The sequence below is a fragment of the Mustela nigripes genome, chromosome 8, assembly GCF_022355385.1.
Source record: "Mustela nigripes isolate SB6536 chromosome 8, MUSNIG.SB6536, whole genome shotgun sequence".
Classification (NCBI taxonomy): Eukaryota; Metazoa; Chordata; class Mammalia; order Carnivora; family Mustelidae; genus Mustela; species Mustela nigripes.
Genome location: NC_081564.1, coordinates 35,784,620 through 35,809,130, shown reverse-complemented (window position 1 = coordinate 35,809,130; position 24,511 = coordinate 35,784,620). Strand labels below are relative to the sequence as shown.

Below are 24,511 nucleotides of genomic sequence, written 5' to 3'. Positions count from 1 at the left end.
TGCCTGCTGAGTAACTCACTTCATTTTCTCCCCAAGGTTATCAAGTTGAGGGATTCCCAAACCAGACACCAGCAGTTACTGCTTGATTGGCACAATCTGGTGATTTATAAATAAAAGATAATGATGTTACTTAACTTCGTGTAGCATACCACATTGCTCTTACTAACTGTACTAGGCAATATGGGTTTTGTCCTAGCTATGTATGTAGGCAGAATATTTTTTTTCTCTTTTGGGAAATAATGAAAGCTGATGAAAAGATAGGAGTAGGGTATCTAATTCCATTTTCTATTATGGATTCCTATGGCATGTGTAGGCGGTAATGCTTCATGCAACACATAATTTATGCAACGTTCTATCTTATATCATTTTTAATTGCTTTCCTTGTGTGAGCTAATCTTCTATGGCAGCATCCCTCAAATTGGAAAGATATTTCTTTTCCCCCCTCCCACAAAACACACCCAACATACAGCAGCACACACATTCCCAGTGAGTCCAGACTTTTTCTAGCTATAATTGTAACAAACTTAAAAGAAATAAATTAACCAATTAACTCATAATATTGTGTAAATGTCTGGTAAGAACGGAACACTAGTTCCTTCATTGGCTGTACATTAGATAACATGGGAATCTTTAAAAACGTGACAAAGCCCGAGTCATGATCTTTGAGTGGGAGGAGGACAAGAGGACAAAAACATCGGTGTTTTTGAAATTCCTCCAGGGGATTCCAAAGTGCAGACAAGTTTGAGAACCACTGTCCTCAAGTCATGCTTCTCATTTAGAAATGCTTTGTCACAAGTTGAGGACATATTTAACGAATGCTAAAAACATATGTTAAGATAACTGTACGACAACAGTAGGCCTTCAGGTAGCAGAAAATAAAGGGGATGGTGTCTTCCAGTGTGGGCAACCACACCTTCCAACCATCCATAAAGCCAGCCAAATCACAAGCTGCAGAAGGACAAGATTTGTTAAAAAAAAAAAAAAAAAAATCAATGTTTTCGTTCTGTCCAACCTAACAATGCCATGAGCACTGAGTCATTCCTTAACAAGGCCTTCATGGTTGATAATATCATGACATAATATTTGTTTGACTCCTAACAATTCACTGTGCATTTTCCCATCGTATGTGGAAGGATGACCCCCTTATCAGACATGGGAGGAAATCCTCCTTGCCACGTGCATAAAATAGGAGTCGTCGGTTGTAGACCAAAAAAGAGTGACTCAACACTGTGAGCAAAGTAGCCTTGCTCTGCAGGATCACCCGCCCTGGGACTCTTGCGAAGTCGGCTCTCACCTGTCCAGAGCACGTGCTCGTCTCTGGAGCTCAGCTGCATGGTCCTCTGCTCTGTAGACGAGGTCCAGTGCTTTTCTTCTGGACATCTGCATGACCAGATCATCCACGTGGCTCCTGATTTTGGCAGTCCACAGAAGCAGCTCATCCCGGTGACGTTCTAACTGCTACGTGGAGAAATTCACATTGTGAGCACAGGTGCCTCTGTGGACCCATGTACCCGTGTGCATGGGAACAAGGTGCAGGAAGAGGTTCCGAGTCAGACTTACTGCCAGCGCCTTCTGAGCCGCCTCAGCACGAGCGGTGACAGCCTCTAGCAATCGTCTCCCTCTGGCAATTAGTGTTGAGGTCAAGTTCTGTTCTTCAACACGCTGCTTCTTTTCCTGGGGCCAAAAAAACAAAAACAAAAACAAAACAAAAAAACAAAACTCACCTTCGAGTATGCTTCAAAAAGCAAGCCAGCATCTGAACGTTAGTGCTTGACATTATGTGCGGGAGCTAGTAGATGGGGCTCGTTTCTAAAGAAGCTAAAAATGGAATTAACGACATAGGAGAGTTGGGCTCCCAGTCCTGAGAGAGAAGGAAAGAGCCCATCCTTCTGGAGACTCACGTGGAACTCGTGCAGGTTGGCACGGACAAGGCGCAACAGGCGGTTGGTTTCCCGGGTCCTCGCCTCTGCCTCCCTTGTCAGGTCTCCTGCTGTCTGCAGCTCACTGGTGTATTTTGAAAGGAGGCTGCTCGCTGCTGCTTTGAAGACCTCCAGCTCTTTCTGTGGCTTCTGGTAATTCTTCTGAATTTGTGATAACACATCTTCAGCAGCCCTGTTAGATATAGACGGTGTAGGTAGTAAGTAAATGAACAACGACTCTCCTCTCATGAATGCACAGCGAAAGACTCTGCATTTCCATCCCTTGTGTCGTCTTGCCGTCGAAAGGGGTACATTCTCACCTCTTAAAAGAGGAAGTAATTTTTCTAAGACAGCTATAGACATAGCGTACTTGCACTTTATCCTTAACAGGCGATCTTTAGTCATGAACTTCCTAACATATTTTCGTAGAGGAATTCAAAGAAATCTTCTCTCCAGTTCCATCCAGGAAAACTGGGCCACGGTCTGTGGGTGGTAACAGCAGCCATCTTGCTTTTTGGTACAGCAAGAAATTGAAAAGAGGCTATCCAGTGATTTGTTTCATTTGTTATGAAGTTATAAATCTATCTAGAAGATATAAAGGTTTTCCTACAGCTAGTTAAAAAACAGATATTATAAGAACTGAAAATCCAAATGCCAGAAAGATCTAACTTGTACCACTGGAAAGAGCAAGCTTTAGGAAATCAAACGACATGTTTTCCTATTCTTTCGTAAATATGCTATCATACCACTTGTTTAAATCAGTTTTGAATTTAAAGTTACACAGAATAATACAATTTTCACACTATAAACCTTCGCAGGGGTTGAATATATCCGATTAACTTCCTGCTTCAATTTATTGGGAGAACTCAGAAAAATTTCATGGAAAATGCCTTGTAAGTCACCCTCAGCTTCCACAGACAACCTATTGCTGTCCTAAGACACAACAGAAAACATTTTCCACAGGTACCTACTTAAACTCTGACATCATTGGAACATCACCAGAACTTTGAACACTCTTACAATTTCCCATGATTTCTCATGATAATTAGGATACAGGCAACAAGAACGAAAAGTATATGGGAAACATAAGTAAACCAATATATTTCTGATGTCTGACCATGGATCCCTTCATACCATTAAACAAAGAATCTAAGACATTTCGATGAATGGCTTTACCACCTAACCTGTGATCACAGGCAATGATAGTCATCAACGACTTGACAAAGATTAAAAACAAAAAACCTCAGCAGCACTCTTCATTTCTTCCTACAAAATTTGTCCAATGAATAAAATTAAACGAGTGTTTCTCAAATTACATTCCTCTGTGGCCCTCAAGTCCCGTGAGTTGGAAGCAGGTTCTAGGAGAAAGAGCTCTGTTGTGAAGTCAGGCCGTTCTCTCTCTGCTCCCCTAAGAGACTGACCACACACATCAGCATACTACAAGCTTTGAGAAGACTTGCCCTGAAGACCTTGCCTCTCCCGAGTGGACACTGCCTTTCCCAAACTTATGCAGTCACAGAACACATTTCTTGAAGATTCTTATTTGAGAGACAGAAAGAGAGTGCACATGCACTCAAGTTGGGGGGAGGAGGGGCAGAGCGAGAAACAGACTCCCTGCTGGGCAGGGAGCCCCACACAGGGCTCAATCTCAGGACCCTGCAATCATGACTGGAGCCAAAGGCAGATGCTTAACTGAGTCCCCCAGGTGCCCCAGGACACACTTCAATGAAGCAGCTTTGGATAGCTCTGGGGACCAGCATGGAAAACAGATGGGGAGCAGAGCTATGGGTGATAAGGTAAAACGTGCCATCGGGGCACAATGTGCACAGGGAAACAGCAGGCCAGATTCTGCGCTCCTTTGCCAGCCCTGGGCTGCTGTCTGTGAGCACTCCCGCTATTCCCTCTCTGAGAAGAGTGGCTCAGGGCCTCAATTGCTTGTCCAAGCAAGGTGCTTTAACACCTGCTTTCCTTTAGAGTCTGGAATTTGGCATATTCTAGGTACAGGGTGCATACGGGGTCCGCCCCCAAGAAAAACCTTGGATGCTGAACTTCTCAGTGGGCTCCCCCCAGGAAGAAACATTCCATGTGCGGTGCTGCATTTTTATTGCCAGGGTCAGAGCGTGATGTGACCCCCTCAGGAGGGAGAGAGCGCCTAGGGAAGGCTGCATGGATTCTCCAAGCTCTGCTGTGTCTTCTTCCCTGTGTATCCTGCTGTGTGTCCTTAATACATGACCTAGAAATCTTGGCCAGGAGTCCTGAAGGTCCTTAGGAAAATTCTGACTGTGGGCATGGTCTTGGGGACACCAACACAAGCATGATAAGCTACTGGATGGTGTGAGAAATAGTCTTGCTTATAAGAAGGCCATACTTCAGGTAAATGGCCAGTTTTCTAAGAGTTATAATAAAAAAGTAGATACATAATTCCTAAAATTATCCATGAAATTTGAAATGGCATAAATACAGAGGGATTATCTAGGGAAAATAGGAAAGAGTAGGCCAGAGAATACATTTTAAACAAAAATTTAAAAAATAAAAGTTAGCTTTAGTAATGATTGTACTCACAAGTTAGATCAACAATCTTGTAGATAACTTTATTCCAAATAGAAACAGAAGGGCTACAACAGAGAAAGGGCAGTGGAGGGCCTAGCAGGCAAGGCAGGTCGGGGGTGCTAAGAGAAGAGGATGGGAGAGAGGAACGAGGGTGGCTTCTCCCCTTCCTTGCAAATGCTTCTTAGAAAATGAGCTCTTCCCAATTGGACTAGGAGATCCAAGTGGACAGGAAGGCTCTGCTCTCCTTTGTATTCCCAACTCCTAGCACAATGCCTATCACCTGGGGACTCTATCCATTTGATGAACGAAAGAATGAATGAATGATTGAACTGACCATGGAAGGGTAATGGTGGGTGAGGACATCCCTACAACTGATCCCCAGGAATCTTCATCCTTAATAATCTCCACCATCTTTAACAAGACTCTGATGTGCGGCCAAGGGAGGGAACAGTAATAAGAGGCAACATCACGGGGAGGGGGAGGAAGCAGTGGGACCCACCGGGGAGCCTGGGCAAGCTGGAGATGGATGGAGCTGTAATCAGATACATGACATTTGCACATAATCCTGGAGGCAGCGGGGAGCTAAGGGTGGTTGGGAAACGGAGCATAGCTGCACTGAGCCTGGGGTAACCACCTCAAGAATGGTGGGTCCCGGTAAGACCTGCGTGGAGGTATGATCCCCGTTCACCGCTGCTGCCTCCTTCTGCCATGCATTTCAGGGGAAGGAGGATGCACATGAGAGGTCAGGGTCAGGGGGAGCAGGACTATACTGGAGCAGAGGTCTCTGACCCGGCCACTGACATTCTACCCACCTGTCTTTTCTGGACTAGGTCTCAAGTGGTTCTTCCTTTGGTGTTTGGTTGGAAAATCATAGGTTTTGGAGTGATACAGATTTAGGGGTATGGTCTGTTTTCATATTATCCTGGAGGTCTAACATCGGGCAAAGTGCTTAGAGTCTCTGGGGCCTGTTTCCCCAAGCTAGCTCCTCCCCAACCTCACAAAGCAGCTAAGCAGATTATGTGACAAGACGAGAGAATCGAAGTCTTCACGGCCCCCTCGGCCAGCCCAGAGCAGGTGCTCCAAGATGGCAGCCCTCTTCCTCATTTCCTGGGACCTCACCATCCTCTCCTCTCCCCGTGTGGGTTTTGTGATTAGTTCTGAGCCCTAACTGATGCTCTAGAGATTATTTTACTAGTTCTCTCTCCAAAGGCCACCTGACATTTTTTTTTCACCTAACAAATCAACGACAATGTCAAAAATCGTATTCAATGATGAAGAAAGATGTAAGCTCTAACTTTGCAGCATGTTGCCAGTAGAAGTGTAAAGGAATTTTTAAACCTTTAATAAAATAATCTGGAAATGCAAGTCAGGAGTCTTCAAAATGCAAATTCCATGATTTCACTTCTTATCACCTCTCCTAATAAGAGGATAGTGTAAAACAGAGGAAAAGATTTTAGTCTAAGATGGGCCATCACAGCATTATTTAAAATAACAAAATATATTAATATCAGTTAAATATGACACTACAGGAAATGGAACTATGATGACCTATTGTGTAACTGTTTAAACCCGACTGAAGATATTTATCATAACCTGCAAGAAAGATAGCTTGTGTTCCATTACATCAAGTAATAACTGCAAAAATACTAAGAAAACAGCCTGAAAGGAAATACAAGCTCCGTGTGAGCATGTCCCTGAATGCGCTGATCTGTCACTGCATATGGTGGTTTTCCATGAAAGTTTGAACAACTGAGCTAAATCATTCTGGCATAACATCCGTCTGTGTTAGAGCCTACAGCCCAGGGACTAGCCACTACACTGTATTTTCTTCCCTGAGAATTTACGGCATTATAGTTGATCTTCAATAAATATAGCATCATGAGGTTCTTTTGTTTGTGTTAGATGGAAATGTTCTTCTGGAGCCACAGGGGAAAACCAAGCCCCTGGCACAAAGATAGATACTGGCACGGACTGTATTCTTCTCTGTTCAGAGCAGCGGGCACCCCTTGTTTCATTTATTTGACAAGCGTGCCCCTCTCTTTCTGACATTCTGCGCCCAGTGAGAGCGTTCCTTCCTTCCGCTCCTTGCACACGTCTCCCTCTCCACAGCACTCAAACTCCTACCTCTAATTGGTTGTGTCATGAATTGGTATTTAGAAACTTACTTGAGTTCCCGTATGGCATTTTGGTACAAATGCATGAAATGCCTTTTCTGGATGGTTTCCAGCAGAGATGTAATATTCTTTTGCATGTTCTGAAGAGCAGAACTGGGTAGCTGGAAATCTTCATCCAAGGTCTGATTTAGAGTTGCTGCTTTTTCAATCATTTCTATGGAGACAAGTCATCAATCACATAACAGGTCTCTCAAAAGTGAACAGCACTAAAATGGGAAAAACTTAGAAACTTCTTCAGCAAGGCGGGCTTTGTTCATCCAAACTAGGTTGAACCTCAGGCCAGGCAGGTCAGCCCATGTATCCCAATGCACTCTGGTTGTCCCTTATCAAAATACTCATGGGCTTGAGATTACTGGTTGACTTAATGTTGGTCTGCCCCAGTGTCCATAAACTTGTAAGGGCTGTGCTCGCCATGTTTACCTCAGCATTTCCTGCACCTGGCACAAACGTTTGCACATAGAAGCACTTAATCATGAACCACCAGTACTCAATATTACTCTTTTTAATAAGCACATTATTTCTTCCAATAATTTCCTTACCTGTGGCCCTACAAAGTCTAATTTGTATTGGAATTTGTACCTTATGTATCCTTAAAGTAATCCAACAAAAAAGCAAGGATATGTTTCTGGTGCCAGAAAACTACCAGCCAGATTGGATGAGAACGGCCCAGTTAAGTAGGATTAAACTACTCTACTATTGTGGGTACACTTTGGGATCACACTGAAGCCCCAAATCCTGTCAACATCTATTCTGGGCAAAGGGGTGGGCATTGAGAGTTCAGCTCAGCTATACTCCATGGTGTTGCTGCCATGGGATCCATTTTGTTTGGCCAAGAAGCCTGTAGTAACCTTGAACTGGACAGTAGTTCTTCATGCAAACCCGTGGCCTAGATAGCCTTGGCAGGGTCACAAGCAAATGTCAGTTTTGTTAATGACTTCCCCAGTAGTACTTGTGACCAACAGTCTTCCCAGCCCCCCAGGGCCTTCTGCTTGTGGGACTCTTCGGTAGGATCTCCATGGGGCTTACCCCGACCCCCCCGTTTTCATTTGATTGACCAACCCAGACTTAGCCTGGGACCCCAAAAGACTCCAATGAAGAGCCTCAATAAAGGCATGTGTCCCAGGTCATCTCTTTCTCTCTGCCTGCACCCTGCCTTAACCTACCCCCCAACATGGCGGGTACTTCCTGCTGGACCTGTGAGTCATAAACTTCTGTATTTCATTTTCTCTTGTGGTCTGTTGTGGGAGTCTGGCTCAACACCCAGCACCCTGTGCTCCGCTTAATAAATGTTAATCTGACAAATTCTTAACAGATGGGGAGGCACCATGTCCACTCGATCCTTAGGAACTAAATATAAGGCATTATAAAAAAAAAATAACGAAAGCGTCCTTTTTTTTTTTTTTTTTAAAGACAAACTCCCAATGAAAGACTATGATCCAGACAATTCAAGATCCCCAACTATGGACTATTCCAGGCCTTTGGCCCTGGAACATCTAGTGCAAGTCACACACATCTATTTCTATGTTTAATAAAGGGAACGGAGCTTTTCCCACCGAATAAGCACAAGTCAGACACTGACCCCCAACCACACACTGAGCACCCTACCTTGGATATTTATCTGCAGCTTCTCAGTAAATGTCAGGAGGTCTTGAGTCTTGCTGAGGATTCTTTCAGTCTCCCTGGTTACATTTTGGCTACTCGTCAACACTCTGGCGAGCTGACAGAAAATAAAGGTCCCAGGTTAGTTTGACTCGGATGGGCACGCAAGCTTTGGTGTACCTTGTCTCTTTTAAGCCACAAACTATGTCCCCGAGTCTGGAGTAAAGCTGTGCACCGATTCATGTAAGCCAAGTGAGTATTTCAGGGTGGAAACTAAGGCGCTAATCAAACAATTTACTACTCACTCTGTGGGAGAAAAGATGGTATTTTATTTTATTTTTGTTTTAGGCTCTCAAACCACAACCTTCTTCAATGCCTGCTGTGAAGACCTTACACTCGTTTCAGGACCCAAGGAGACAGAATATCAGAAGTACACTCTTGCTAATTTGTATTGAACAGGAGAATTCCATCAAGGAGTAAAGAACACGGAGTCAGGCAAACTGGGTTTCAGGCCGGAGACCCAGCTGCTCCCGAGCCTCACCAATAACATGGAATCAGGTCGCCCCTTAACCTCCAGTGGCTTCCTGAGGCCAACACGCCACGATGTGTGTGAGGCCGGCAGACCAAGGGCAGAGACTTGGCTGTGCTCTGCTGTTATTTTCATTAGGAATGTTATAATTTGCAAAAGGAAAGCCTGTTTGTAATTTTCAGGAGCATCAAGGAACCAGTCTGGTTCTAAAAGTGTTTTCTAGTCAAAATCCAAAGAGAATCTTCTTTAATGGATAGAGAGAATTATTTTAATCGGCTTATCATTTCCTACCAAATGTTCGCTCACTGAAGTACTTAGAGCACATTTAAACCCTTAAACTCCTCCCAAATCATCCTTAATTCTAAATTAACAGGAACCAACCTAATATTTTAGGGCGCACGGGTGTGTGTGTGTGTGTGTGTGTAGAGACGGAGACTAGATATGTATATGCATAGGATACATACACTATCATACACATCTATATACACACACACGTAGGTGTGGGTATGCGAACACACACACATGAAATTCAAAAGCAAAAATTATAAATTTGACAATAGGCTTCCCTCCCTGTCTGCAAATGAGGAGACTTTTTTTTGGGTGGCTTCAAACCACTCACGTGGCCTGGGCTGAACAGAAGTGATTCTCTGCTGACATCCAAACAGGCTCACTTGACATTCAAAGGGCACAAATCAGCAGCACGAGGCCCGGGGTCTGAGTGTTGCTCAGAGAACACACACCCGCCTGCCCACCCCTCGGTTCACAGGAGGAAATGAGAGGCTGTTGGCCCTGCGATGGCCAATTCTTCCCTCGGCAGAGGTGACAGTAGAAATTAAGGCAGGAGTCTCTTCCCACTGAAGCACGGAAACTGGCAGGGTTAAAACCAATTTGATGACAAAGTACCTGGAGCACTGCCCCTGGGAGGAAGAGGCTGCCCTGATTTAATAGAACCTTCCAGACCGACTGCCCCAATGCAATTGCTTTCAAGGGCTGCGTGGGAAACGGGCCCTCTACGTGGAGAATTTACCTCCCTTTGCAGATTGTCTGTCTGTTCTGCAACACCTTCAAGCTGATCTTTTGCCAGTTCCTTCTGTGGATTTTCTTTTAATAAAGCTTCCTAAAAAGAACAAAGTAAACAAATTACAGTGCTTCAAAACAAATTTGCTGGCTCTCAACTAAATCGCTTTTGTTGTCGTTCACAGAAAGAAATTCTTTCCTTGAAACTGCATTAAGAAATAAAATGGATCACATTTACTTAAGGGTTGATTCTAGTACTATGTCTCTGTACTGCCATTTTTTGCATTACATTTCCTATATAGATATGAAATTAAAGTCTGATATGTCAAAAGCAAATATTGCCACAGTTCTGACTTAAGTCTGGTTTAATTTCAATATCAGAGTCACGTAAGTTTTCACTAGAATAGCTAACATCTTAAAAATGTTTACTAGGCTAAAATACAAAAGTATTATATAAAGAATAGCCTTTGTGATTCCTGACAATGCAGTGCTTAAATTAGGCTAACTCACCTCTAATTTTGTTACTTGTATGGTTTTATTTTAGTGTTATACCAAGCCTGGGAGGGGCCTGGATTATTGTGAAGGGGTAGGGGAGTCCAGGAAGTTGCCCACGGAGGTGGTGAGGTAGAAACAGTGGACAGTTTAAGAGCTCACTCAATACATAAACATAAAAATTTGTTTAAAAATTTGACAAAGTCAAGGTGCGTGGGTAGCTCAACTGGTTGTGTGTCTGATTCTTGATTTTAGCTCAGCTCAGCCTCTTGGGTTGGTAAGATCGAGCCTCCTATTGGGCTCCATGCTGGGTGTGGAGCCTGCTTAGGATTCTCTCTCTCCCTCTCCCTCTTCCTCTGCCCCTCCCCTGCTCACTCACTCACATGCTCTCTCTCCCTTTCAAATAAATAAATAAATAATTGACAATGTGGTTTAAATAAGAGCAAGTCATTGAAAAACAGTTAAAACTTAAATCAAGTATTTATCTTACTTGATAAATTTAAAATATAGTTATATTTCTAGGGTCCATACTGACAAAATAGTATTGATTGTGTCTATAGTGATTAGAAATTCAGAATTTTTTGAGAATTTTTTTATCTTTCAAAAATGTCTTACTCCATCTGAGGAAAAATAATATAAAAAACATCTCTTAGAGTTCCCCAACCTTTCTTTATGGCCATTATGTCTATGGAGAAAACCCCACCATAAATAAGAATGGATGGTTGAAACAGCCAGATTCACACGCCTCAGGAAATGTTAAGTCTGAGAAAAGCACTTTTATCTAAAAACGGCATTCAGGAAGGAGTATCCCTTTTATTACCACATGACACAGTGAATTGATGATCTCATGTCTGAATGTAAAGGTTTTAAGCAAAATTAAGAATCTCATTTTTTTTTTCCAATCAGAAGAAAAAAAATGTTAACAGTAGAATGCTGTCTACTAAGCCAGTTTTTTCACTTCTCACCCTCTTGTTTTGGACCCAGATCCTGTTTGACTAAACATAAAACTATGATTTACCGCCAGAGATTTTTAGATAGACTTCTAGGGAGAAGAAAATTTTATGGCTTACAAATCTAGTTAGGAATACATTTACAGAAAACAGTTGACCTTCAGCGTATTCCAGCATTAAAAGAAGATACCATCTATTTTTTTTTCTCCTGTATTTGTTGTAAGACAACCACTTTCTAATATCCAAGGAGGAGTGAGTGGGCTCTTGTCTTAGCCCAAAAGGCAGCAGGGCAGATGGGGAGGGATTTATATGGAGACATCTATGGAACAACGCTTGAATAATTGGAGCAGTCCTGCAGGGAACAGGTTAGGGCTGGGATGCTGAATTCTCTTCCCTAGAGAGAAGCCTGGATGCCTGGTGAGAGCACAGACAAGGACAAAAACACTGTCCTTAGAAACACACACTCTCTCTCTCTCTCACAGGGACATAGGTTTCTACCAATCTCTGTATTCCCAGTACCTACCCGGAGAGATTTCGTTGTATTTTCCAGGGTTGACAAAATTCCATATGGGACAGGGATAATGCCAGTGAGGTTCACAGAGAGGATGGTGTCACCGATATTCCCTAAGTCATTCAGCAGCACGCCTACACACTCATCATCACAAGCTAGAAGAAAAAGAAGTTGAGGTCATGCAATGTGGTGTGCACACTTTCTCATGGATTTGCACTAGCCCTTCTGCAGGACACATTCATAAGCTGAGGCCATGGCAAGACTTGCATAGACCACATCCAGTCTCATTCCCCCACCACCTGTGTGCCCGGGGGGAGGGAAGCAGCAAGCGCTGAGCCTATTCTCACACGATGCCACAGAGCCTCAGATCAGATCAGTGACTTCCCCAGGGTCCCACAGAAAAAAAACAACGGATCCCCTGTGTGGATCCCAGGCCTGGTGCATGTTTTCTTCTACCGTTCCGACCTTCACAGTGCATTCGCTCTGGATCTTTGACTTGGACCAACGGCAATGAATTCCAAATGCACTTCCATTCAGAGCCTGGCCTGTCCTATCCTCAGACAGTTTGCAGACACACTAAATGTATCCCGCTGGTGCCACAGCAGGAACACAATGGAGAGAGAGAAAACTCTTTAAAACACTGAGAGGAGGAGAATACCCACAAACACAATCGCTTTCCAGTAGAATGTGCCTCGGTTTGCATTCCTGGCATCGGAGCCCTGTGGCGCCGGGTCTGCAGACGCACTGTCCGGACCTGCGGTCACAGTCCCCGTGCACGGAGCCCTGCGGGCTGCAGTCACACTTCTGGCAGGTGCCACCCGGTACTAGAGGGTTTCCGTGATAGCCGGAGGAGCACCTACAGAAAGGAAGATACACGTGTGGACAGTAAGATCAACACCAGCCAATAGACACCCCAGCTTCCATCCAAGGACAGCCATCCTTTCTGCCAAATGAAAAACAAAGAACATGAGCCTGGGGACCGCATTCCACTGGCTGGGAATAGTAATAAGATTCCATATCAGTCACCCACATCCAAACCGAAAAAGTCTCCCATATCAGGTTAGTAACACCGTCCTGTCTGCATGAAGGCAGGGGACATGCGTAGCGACTTCCGTGGGGCACCCCCCCTCCGCGTACCTTTCACAGTACTGTCCTTCGTAGCCCAGAACACAGGCGTCACAGCGGAAATCGGCATCACCTTCCAAGACGCAAGTGGGGCTGAAGCTAGAAGGAAGAGAAAATAGCTTTTTGAATTCTCAGATCTATAACTTCAAATCTCCCTTATGCGACTTACTCGTTACTCCTAGGAAGGAGGACACCAGACAACCTTTCCAGGGCTGAAAATATAGTGGGGGCAAAAGGAAGGAAAACAAACACGGGATTGACACAAACACGAGCGTCTCTCGTATCCAAAAGATACTCAGTGCACACCCGTCCAGGGACAACCGAGTGCACACAGAGGACAAGAATCGACAGACGGCCACGAATCTGTGCGATCCCGCAACCGACCACGAATCAGTCACCAAACAAGAAAGCTTTCCAGGTGGAAAGGGTCTTGTTCCGTGACTGCAGGGCATTATCACCTGGCTCCCGGGATGGAAAGGGGACTGGGGAACCTGGCAAGACCAGGAGCAAGCGTGGAAAGGCGTGGCTGGACCCGTGCTGGTGACCAGTGGGGAAGGAGGCAAGGAGAAATGGCAGGGGAAGGCCCATGCACAAGGAGGCTGCGATCTGAAAATAAATGAGCCTAAAGGTAGGGAGCCATGTGATACACCTTTAGAGGCATAATAACAGAGCCATTCAAAGTGTAATAATCTTCTCGAGTCCGCTCACTCTGGGATACAGCTTTGGGATCTTTCCTCCCACGTTTAAATGACAAAGGCGCCTTGCGCCATCTAGTGGCACATCTGGGTATCTGCAAGCAGCAGAGAAAAACCACAGGAAGAGCCTGATGTTTTAACCTGTGCTGAGTTTCCAGAATGACAGCTACTCTTATCAGCCCTGCTTCAGTTCGGACTTTTTTTTTCCTCTTTAAAGACTAAAGGGACCGGCTTAGTGGAAGCATGAGATATGTAGAAAGTAAAGCATGTCCGCTATGGTCTCTCAGACGCAGAGATCACACAGATAGAGGTTTCTTACCTTTGTAGTTGCTTCCTCATATGTAAAATTTATTAGTGTGCATTTGGGGGTGCTTAGAACATTTTTTTGATTACAGAAGTAAAATATTCAAACACTTCACAAACGTGCAAAGTAGAAGGTGAACTATTCTTTCAAACATTTTTCTGGACTCCTAGAGCCATGAAGCTATGGGCATGGATACACGTGGAGATACGAATTTTCACTAAAACAGCCTATCATGTTTTCAGTTACATAACTTAACTGGCCATTTCTCCAATTCTGCGCATACATATATACGCAGTTCTTGTCTCAGTGTTTGTACAATCTTTCACTGTGGGTGTGCACTACATATTTTGTAATATATATATATATATATACACACATATTTTATATAAATATATGTGTGTGTGTGTGTATTTTTTTCCCTGTACATAGATATTTCATTTTCCCCTGCAATTGCGGGTGAATTTAGTATAGCTAAGCCATGCTAAAATAGATCCGTCTTTACACACACATACAAATACTTCTATAACTTAGATGACAGGTGTGGAATTGGGGAGTCAAAATGGGTTATATTTAACACAAAAAGGTAAATAGTAGTGAGTATAGATTTTAGGACGCTTGCTAGTTTAGAAGCTAACAGTGCCTGTCGTTTGGTACTCATCATCAAGCATCACTCACTGGGAGACCATAGAGGAAGATTCAAGCAATGATTACAAAGAAAGCTCCATTTTAGTATACTAAGAGTTGGTTTTCTGTCTGTACATGTTCAATGTCTTGTCAAATAGTCTCGGGGATGATGAAATGGTATTTATTAATTACGAGTTCATTTAAACCAAACAGGACCTACAGATATTCCAGTTTCCACATAAAACCTCTGCTTCTTTTTTGTGTTCTGATAATTCTATCTGAGCATCAGAACTTCAAAGCAGAGCCTGGCCCCGACTCATCATCATGAAGCATTTCTGCACCTCAACAGTCATGGGCTTAGACAAATTCTAACCCCATTCCTTGAAACAGGAACTGAATGCTTTGTATCATTTTTCATAAGACCAGTAACCACCCATCTCCAGGTATGCTGGACAGAGAGACGGGAGGCTAAGATTATTCTCTGAGAAACAAAAATTAAAAGTCCCTTCTTGCCTTGTTCCCATTCGAACACCCCAATACCAACACAGAGACTTTCCTTTGGAAAAGATGCTCTTCAAATGCTGGGATCATGAACACTTTCTCTTAAACGGAGCCTTTCTCGACAGATGGAGAAGATTTGTTAAAACCGGCCACCCCAAGAGCCTGTAAACCGAGGTGGAGGATGGAGGCAGCCCAGCTTGACCAGCAAGGGTGGGCGGGCGCACCTGCGTGGGCTCACCTGGCGGGGCCGCTGCGGGGACAGGCGCATGGAGAGCAGTCACCCACGGAGCCGGTCACCTTCCCGTAGTACCCAGGGGCGCACACATCGCAGTGGTCCCCGGCGGTGCTGTGCCTACAGTTCTGGAGTCCCGGGTTTCAAGAGGAGAGGAAAAGAATGGGAAGCTGTTTAGAAATCACCCTTACCTCTGGTAATGCTTAAGCAAGCCACACTGCTCAAATCAGGGAGCACTTTTTTTTTTTTTTTAAATAATAAAGAAGGGAGAGCATTTTATTCTTCCTATTTTTTAAATCCTGGAAACACTGACACCTCTGACCTTCATTCATTATAATACAGTCTAGAAATTAATACAGTCTTTGTATGGAAAATATACACAGGGCTAAAATACATATTTTATACACACATACACACACAGAGGGCTCCTAAAAGCAGCCAACCTTCAGTTCCTTAAAATAGGGATCTATAATATTTAGCAACAAATGATTTGAAGCACATCGGTTTTGTACACACGTGGGGTTCACTGATCACATGTGGGGCACTGAACGCACAGAAGTGAACAGATGATTTAGGAAAAGGGAAGAAAATGCCAGGTGTTACAGCACCCCCAATAGATTTTTGCAATAACCAAACCATTTCTAGTTACATTGGACGCCATCATTTCCATGACAGGTCCTACGATCCTGCCATTAAAAAAGTTCCTGAAGCTAAAAGAACAAGTTTTTGTCGACATTTGGGCACTGCATTCTGTGGCTGATGTAAGTAGAGAAAGACAGGTAACAATGACGAACTAAAGGACACTCTATCCGTGGCAGGGAGAGAGGCTATGGAAAGACACATTTTTATATATCTGAAACACTATTTTAAGTTCCTTTTGATTAAAAAATATTCTAGTATTTTTGGTTTTAAAATTACATTCCTATCTCACCTGATGGAAGTAGATTTTATTAGGATCCACATGCCCTAAATGTGCTCTCTCTTTAGAAATAAAATTTGCAACCTCTTAAAAGGTGTTAAATATTTGTTTTACTTTTATTTATTTTAGATTTTTTTAAAATTTATTTGACAGAGATCACAAGTAGGCAGAGAGGCAGGCAGAGAGAGAGGAGGAAGCAGGCTCCCCACTGAGCAGAGAGCCTGATGTGGGGCTCAATCCCAGGAAGCCAGGGTGATGACCTGAGCTGAAGGCAGATGCTTTAACCCACTGAGCCACCCAGGCGCCTCTCAATCCTTGATTTAATGATACAATACAAATCCGATGAAGATTAGATGTGCGAGGACTGAGCAGATTTCCTGGCTGTCATTGCTAACATCAACTCTAGCACCAAACGCTCCCCAAATACACAAAGGATTGTGGACTTCCTGGCTTTCTTGATCCTAGAGGACCGAAGGCAAGCTGCCCCAGGGTGGCGGGAAATGAGAACCTGTTAACGTCCACTAACCTGCAGGATGAATTCCTTGCTGTGGGAAGTGCACAGAATAGGTGTGCCAGTCGTTCAATTGTAAAACCATTAAGTGGTGTCTCCTGGGAGCGGGTACTCGGGGATAGGAACTCCCAGGGGATCTTGGTTGTCCTGAGTCTCCTCATTCCTTTCCAGGTCACACTTCTGACCAATCATTTTTATGATAATTCCAAGTCCCAGGGACATGAAGGGGAGGAGGGACACCTTACATGCTAAATGACAAAATCAGATCCAAAATGGCCTTGATGCCCGCCTATGTAATAATCCATAAGGGGTGCTTAAGGGATTTTGTCAAATGGAAGTGCCCTGCTGCACTAAACCACAAAAGAGACCTCACAAGATGAAGAGGCAGTGGTGACCAGGCTGGCAAAACCTGCGGGCTGCGTTCACGACACACCTAGCGTCAGAGAGCGATGCCCCTTCCGCACCTGGAGCAAAGGCGCTGGGCTCTGGGAAGGATACTTTAACCGCAGGATGGTACGTGCATTCTACCTTTCCACTGAACCATCAGATATATAAACAAAGCAGATTTCATCTTGGAAATGTCAACAAAAACTTGCTCTTTTAGCTTCAGAACCTTCAGACCAGGAGGGCTGAAGATTCAGGACCTGCAGCTATGAGAAGGAGGGCTCTAACCCATTTTGTAAGTTACTAGCTAAGATACTGCCACTCTTCATGCATAAACTTGACCTAGAGGTTTGTTGCAGTGGCTACAAAGATTCAAAATGCACCCATTCCAGGAATAATCAGGGCTGCCCAAAGAGGAGTTGAGCTGCTGTAGGAGTGAGCTTCCCATGGTAGGAGGTGTGTAAATGTTCACTAAATTACTGCTTGGCGTGAATGTTGCAGTTCAGACTTAAGCTGTCTTGCAGCAGATGTATCCATCCTGGTGTACTGTGAAACTGAACAGATCCAGCTGACAGCGCTTATGCGTTCCAGGTAACACCTGGCCAACCTCTCCCCGCAGAGGAGGGAGCTGTCCAAAACCACTCTTTGTTGATGCCAGAGAGACTCCTTGCCACAGTCTTTCCTGCACTGGGTTACGAAGGCTGTGTTGTTTCTAGGGTACGAAACAGGTCAGCTGCTGATCTTAAAATTTTGTTCTGGGGGCACCTGGGTGGCTCAGTCATTAAGCATCTGGCCTTCAGCTCAGGTTATGATCCCAGGGTCCTGGGATCGAGCCCCACATCCAGTTGCCTGCTTGGTGGGAAGCCTGTTTCTCCCTCTCCCACTCCCCCTGCTTGTGTTCCCTCTCTCATTGTCTGTCAAATAAATAAAATCTTAAAAAAAAAAAAAAAAAGTAAAGAACTTTGTTCTGGTGGATTTGGGCTAGGAAAGGCAGGGTAGTAATTGAACGTCCTAGGAGTACTCAATCTTGTTGAAATAGCCTACCACGTAAAGATGCAGCGTGAAAAGAACTGATCGACTCCTTTAACCGTCCATGAGACCTTTGTCCCCATGCCTGGTCAAGGGACCTTTCCCAGCTAATTGCATCTCGATTTCAGTTGCCTGAAATCAATTTTCCTTAAATTCTTTAATGAGATTTTCTCATTTTCTCTATTAGGACTTTTTGCCTGGAGCATGGGCTGATTAAAATGCGTACATTTTTTTTTTTTTAATAGTGTTGTAACTATCTGCATCTTCACCTGATATGACTGGAATAATTCTTTAGTTCCACAGATATAATGGAGTCAGCAAAGGTTAACACACATCTTTTTAATGGGGGAAAACCATGCTGTGCGTCAGTTTCTAAGTTCACCTGCGCTCTGCCGTAGTTCAGCAGCGTTCCCTGTGGAAATGACCTTCCAATTCCACACATGAAAAATGATCCAAATAGAAGACAGGTTTAAAGGGGCTGCAGGGGGTTGGGAGCCTGCTGTCCTAATTCTCCCGTCCCTTCCCTTGTGTCTAGGCAACACCCAGGAGCTGTAAATCTTCAGGTGTGTCTTTCTTGGTGGGCAGCTCATTCCCCTTCATGGAGTTATTTTACCTGAGGTGAGTTAGTGGTGGCACAAATTTATACAAGTAACCAATGTTTCTACAAGAGTTATTATTTTTTAAAAATTCCCAGAATAGGTATAGAATATCAGATTATTCTAGGTTATCAATAAGGCCTTGTCAACTTGATCAAAATCACAGACACAAGAGCTGGGCCTTGGTCAAGGTGACAAGATTTCCATCTGGACCATTTGTTCCTTTTCAGTGATCAGAGTTCTCCTTATGTTTCTAAGGCCAATCTTGGTGTAGGGCATTAAAAAGAAAACCACAGGCCCGACACGGCAGGGCTATTACATAGCCTAACTACAGTTTCAACCTTCCCCCAAAATGCATTTAATCAGTCAGGAATTTTATGATCAGCATCAATGAGGTAACCTGTCACATGGGCCCTTCCTCCCTGAAAAGGAAAAGGAGGTCCCAAACCTAATCAGACTCCTGCCCTCCCCTCTATGGGAAAGTGATCTTGCCTAGAACAATCTTTTCTTTTCACTAATTAACTTCCTTGCCCCCCCTTCTTCCCCCCCAAAATTCCATTTTGTACAGCTCCTCGGAGCTCCCCTCTAGCTTGATAGATGGAATACTGCCCAATTCAAGAATCACTCAATAAAGCCAGTGATAACTTCAAATTTTGAATTTTGTTTTTATATAAGAGAAAGGTGGCTGAGAAGCAAATGCATACTAAGACATCCAAGAGAATAAGCATTTTTCAAAAAAATACAAGGACAGAAATAAATGCGTAACATGGGCATTAACTCATTGTAGGGCCCCAGGTGACCCAGTTCTAGGACATAAAGGTCTCCTCTAGTTTGACTCTTACCAACACTGCAAGCACCCTTAACTCCCAAACTGATGCCCACAAAAAAAAAAAAAAATCCATGAAACCAGGACTTACAAAAGATTTTGCACTAACAACATCTGACTTCTTCGCTGAACCTTTCTGAAGGAAATTTACACAACGTTACAGTTAGTTTAGGCTCTCTCTAAACCAAGAACTTCATAGGACTCTGGAGCAGAAATTCAAAGGCCAAGTGCCTCCTCTGAGAACCCACACAACAAACCTACCAGACACTTCCCAGTTTCTGGGTCACAGGTGTCACTGTGGTTGTTGCAACTGCAGGGTACGCAAGGGGCAAGCAAAGGGTGGGGTCCTCGGCTCCTGCCTTGCGGGAGCTTCTCCCTGTAGTAACCGGGTGCACAGTCCTGAATGCAGGCAAAAGGAAATCAACAAGCAGGATTAAAACAATGGACAGAGGACTTGTAATGAAGCTGACAGCAATTCCACTTCTGATCGCCATTTACGATCAATATATTCTGGGGCCAGTTCTGTTGTGTGGGTTTTTCCCCCACACACACCAACCAATGTTCGGACACTGGCTGGGTATCCCACAGTTTAATTCTGACACTACTTGCCTGAAGATAGTATCCAATCTTACAGGTTAAGGGTTCAGTTCTAGAAGTTCTAGAAGATTGGCCCTGTCCCCCAACTACAGATACCACTCACAAGTCGAGATTGTCACTTGTGTTCCTGACAACTGGCTATAGGTTGGAGGTTCCAATGCCCCCCTCCTTGGGTTTGATTAATTTGCTAAAGTGGAGTGCAGAACTTAGAGAAACATTCTAGGTACAAGGTCACTGGTTTACTATCAAAGGATGTAACTCAGGAATAACCAGATGGAACAGATGCAACGGGAAGGGGCCTTGGAGCTCCCCCATGACCTCTCCACGGGCACATCACGTGTTCACCAACCAGGAAGTTCTCTGAACTCTATCCTTTTGGCTTTTATGGATTCTTCCTTATAGGAGTATAATTGAGGAGCTCACTGGCCCCTGGCTATTGATTAAACCTCCAGCCCCTTCCCTCTCCCCTGAGGTTCGGGGGTAGGACTAAAAGTTCTCCAACTTGATGGTTGGTTCTTTTGGTGACCAGCCTCCCTCCGTAGATGACCTAGGAACTTTTCAAAAGTCACCTCGTGAACATAACAAAAGACACCTTCATAGATCTCATCACTTAGGAAATTCTAAGCATTTAAGAACTCTGTGCTAGGAAATAGGGGATGAAAACCAAATAGCTATTCTTATAAATCACAGTACAGCAACTTGAATAAACATTTCTCCAAAGAAGATACAATTGGCAGGTAAGCCCCTGAACAGAAGCTCAACATCAAAATCATTAGGGAAATGCAAATCAAAACTACAATGAGCTACCGCCTCACACCCGCTAAGATAACTACTATCAAAAAATAATCAGAGCTGTCAAGGATGTAGGAAAAGTGGACTCGTGCACTGCTGGTAGGAATATAAAAAATGGGGCAGTGCTGTGGGAAGCAGTAGGGCAGTTACTCAAAAAGTTAAAAACAAAATTACCACATGACCTAGCAATTCTTTTGAGCATAAGCCCCAAAGAACTGAAATCAGGGTCTCAGAGATACCTGCATAGAGCCTTTCAGGACAGCATTACTCATGACAGGCAAAAAGTCAACTTAAGTGTCCACCGATGGATGAATTAACAAACCAAATGTGATCTATACATACAATGGGATGTAATTCAGCCTTAAGAAGGAAGCAAATTCTGATATGTGCTACAACATGGATGAACCTTGAAGACATTAGGCTAGCCAGGCATCTATGAGAAATACTACGGGATTCCACTTACGTAAAGGACCTAGAGTAGTCAGATTCACTAGGAAAGCACAATGGTGATTGCCAGGAGCTGTGGGGGCGGGAGACTGCGGAGGTTGAGTTTAAGGGGTACAAAGGTCTGTACAATAATGCGAATGTATTTAGCCCTACTAGCAATGCACTTAAAAATGGTTAGGGCAGTAAAGTTTACTTTTATACAATATATAGCCATAATTTTTTTTTTTTTTTTTTTTTTAAGAGAACACTTATATAATTCAAACTCTGATCATCACTTGGGAGTTGCTCTAACAAGCCTATTTCAGTTCGAAACAAGAAATGGATTTTATTTTATTTTTTAATTTAAATTCAACTAGCCGACATATAGTACCTCACCACAGGTCATGGATTTGAACCACAGTCTCCCTACCTGACACGAGAATCCAGCCGTGCCGGGAGGACAGAGACAGGTCTCTAGGAGGGACGCCACCTCCTGTCCCGGGGGTGAATCTGCAGCCTTCCTACCAACCTCCATGGAAATATTTGAGATTCTGTAAAACCATTAAGAAGCGTGAGAGGGAGCATTCACATGGAGAAAGACACTTTCTAGGAATCTGGCACATTATGTAATGAATTTGCACATATATTAAACCAGAGCTTTCCTGCCAGTTTGGGAGTAGCTGCTACCCGATTACAAAGGGAACGTGGAAGAGAACCTTAGGCCTGTCATTACATAGTGTTGGGCCCCCGCAGACATGTAAGGACTTAAAAATAATATTCCACAAAGCACATCTGAAACAACTGAAGTCCTAGTTTGGCCATAACCTAGTAGCTTCCTTTATGGGATAAGTACTAAATGAGCAGGTGACCACATTCTTGATGTGTCATGACAAAGAAATGCTATTGAAACTTAAGGGCAGAAAATAGAATTTTTGTTTAGTTTTATTTATATTTTAATCCTCATCTAAGATCTCATGTGCTTATATTTTATGTCCACATTAATTGGAGGATGGATCATCTAGGTCATTTTCCACATATTTCATATTCATATTTAATAAAGTTTGGTGAGGAACCAAGTATACATATTTTTGTATACACAGACACACACTAGAGAAGGTAGGAAGTAATAAGGGTGAATCAAATCTCTTCCATCTGATTTCAAATTTAAAAAAGCTTTTTTCATTCTAGAAGGTTCTGAGTACCTGCTTTGCTGTAATCCTTGACCGTAAGATGCTTTGATGAGGATGTACTCAATGTTGCTAAGGACAGACATGAAATCGGAGCGTGTGACAGGTTTTTCAGAAACGGAGTTAAAATACTTCCAGAAGTTCTGTGGAGGAGAAACACCTTCAATTACATCCAGGTTACAAATCGTCAGAATCTTATGAATTTAGGGATTCTTTTATAAATTTCTCTGGGAGGGAGCCTGGTCCTGTGCACAAGAGCAAGCCTAACCAAGGAAGCTCTCCTGTCCTCTCCCGGGGGGTGGGGGACAGCAGTGCCAGCCTCGAGTAGCAGCAGACACACGTCACCTGCGCAGGGCCAGTCACACGGCCCACGGTCCGCGGAGTCCGTGTGAGTGCGCGAGCGCGTGCGTGCACACTGGCCAGGTCCACACGAGCCCAGAGACTTCACACCATGACCTCCACACGGATGGAGACTTGTGCACCACGGGTAAAGGATTTGGGATGCAATTCGCAGAAAGTTAGCATAAGCCTAGCATACGGTTCTTGAGCATATGGAATTTGAATTGTTTCTACAAATCCTGCTAAGCCCCCTGGAATTCTGATCCCGGGTGGTCCAGCTCACCCTGCTACGAGCAGCTTTGCCATTCCCCCGCACCCAGAGCGGAGGTCGCCCCGTCCAGGGCTGCAGTAGGAAAGGACATCCTCACCTCTTTCATTCCCACTTGCTGCTCTTGTCGTACTCCGTTCTCCGGGGCGGGCAGGTCCACGTAAATAACCTGCTTTCTGGTCCGGCCCCCTTTGATGAGCACTTGGGGCTCAAGGTTGAAGGTGCCGACGCCGTCGGAAGAATAGAAGGCCACGCTGTACTTCAGGCTGCCGCCGTAGGCCAGGAGCTAAGGGGTCGTAAACGGTTGAGTTCTGACATGGCCCTGGCTTAAAACTATTTCTTCACAAGCCTGCTGCCATTTGCAAGAAATCCTGGGTCCCAGACACGCATCACATGGGTGGAATCGGTCGTCTGGAATCTGAGACTTTTTAATTCTACTTAATTATGGATTCTTAAGTTGACTCAACCCACAGCTTTTTTTTTTTTTTTTTTTTTTTTTAACTGATGTTTTAAAAAGTTTAAGAAAACTTTTGTTGGGACACCTGAGTGGCTCGGTGGGTTAAAGCCTCGGCCTTTGGCGCAGGTCGTGATCCCGGGGTCCTGGGATTGAGCCCCACATCGGGCTCTCTGCTCAGCAGGGAGCCTGCTTCTCTTCCTCTCTCTCTCTGCCTGCCTCTCTGCCTACCTGTGATCTCTGTCAAATAAATAAATAAAATCTTAAAAAAAAAAAAAAAAGAACACTTTGGTTGAGGCATGTCTGGCATGTAAAAAGCTGTACACATTTAAGGTGTACAACTCACTGAGTGTGGGGAGGAGGATACACGGTGAAGCCCCCAACCCCATCAAGGCCACAGCGATCACCTCCCAGAACTTTCTCTCCATGGCACCCATGGAGGTATGGCCAAAGTAACATATCAGTGGGGTAATGCTCCTGATTCTTTTCAGGCTCCTTTGAATTTAAAAGGACTTAGAGTTATGGGAATGTTGGACACATATTGGCAAATTTTAAAGATCTGGGTGATTTCACACATGAGCGCCAGTGTTTATTTAAGCAAAGTGGTGCCTTTAATAGTCTGTTATACCAGGTTTTTACTTTCCCCCTAAATGAATATCGATTTGTTGAGAAGAACCACAGCGCTTGAACTTATGTTAATAAAAAAGGAAAAATATTTGTTGAAGGACTGTTTGAGGAAGGAGAGAAATAATAGGATTTGATTTTTAAAAGAATTTAAGATTTTATTCTTAAGTAATCTCTACACACAATGTGGGGCTCGAGCTCACAACTCGGAGATACATGTATGAGCTAGCCGGGTGCCTTAAAATATTTTTTTTTAAATTATTTTTGTGATGATTTTATTTGACAGAGATAAAGAGCACAAGTAAGCAGAGCAGCAGGCAGAAGGAGAGGGAGAAGC

At 43.9% G+C, this 24,511-nt stretch overlaps 1 protein-coding gene across 1 annotated transcript in view; it reads right to left on the bottom strand.

Annotated features, from left to right (window-relative positions):
- Nucleotides 1–24,511, bottom strand: part of LAMA1 (laminin subunit alpha 1) — a 157,936-nt gene that overhangs the window by 37,689 nt on the left and 95,736 nt on the right. Inside the window, exons 26-39 of the mRNA XM_059409226.1 lie at nucleotides 23,197–23,382; nucleotides 22,505–22,632; nucleotides 21,733–21,853; nucleotides 19,749–19,886; nucleotides 15,229–15,350; nucleotides 12,879–12,965; nucleotides 12,404–12,597; nucleotides 11,754–11,896; nucleotides 9,799–9,888; nucleotides 8,249–8,360; nucleotides 6,635–6,797; nucleotides 1,902–2,112; nucleotides 1,561–1,674; nucleotides 1,295–1,458 (exon numbers count right to left, since the gene is read on the bottom strand). Coding sequence (XP_059265209.1) covers nucleotides 1,295–1,458; nucleotides 1,561–1,674; nucleotides 1,902–2,112; nucleotides 6,635–6,797; nucleotides 8,249–8,360; nucleotides 9,799–9,888; nucleotides 11,754–11,896; nucleotides 12,404–12,597; nucleotides 12,879–12,965; nucleotides 15,229–15,350; nucleotides 19,749–19,886; nucleotides 21,733–21,853; nucleotides 22,505–22,632; nucleotides 23,197–23,382 — 1,973 coding nt within the window. The remainder of the gene's footprint in view (nucleotides 1–1,294; nucleotides 1,459–1,560; nucleotides 1,675–1,901; nucleotides 2,113–6,634; nucleotides 6,798–8,248; nucleotides 8,361–9,798; nucleotides 9,889–11,753; nucleotides 11,897–12,403; nucleotides 12,598–12,878; nucleotides 12,966–15,228; nucleotides 15,351–19,748; nucleotides 19,887–21,732; nucleotides 21,854–22,504; nucleotides 22,633–23,196; nucleotides 23,383–24,511) is intronic.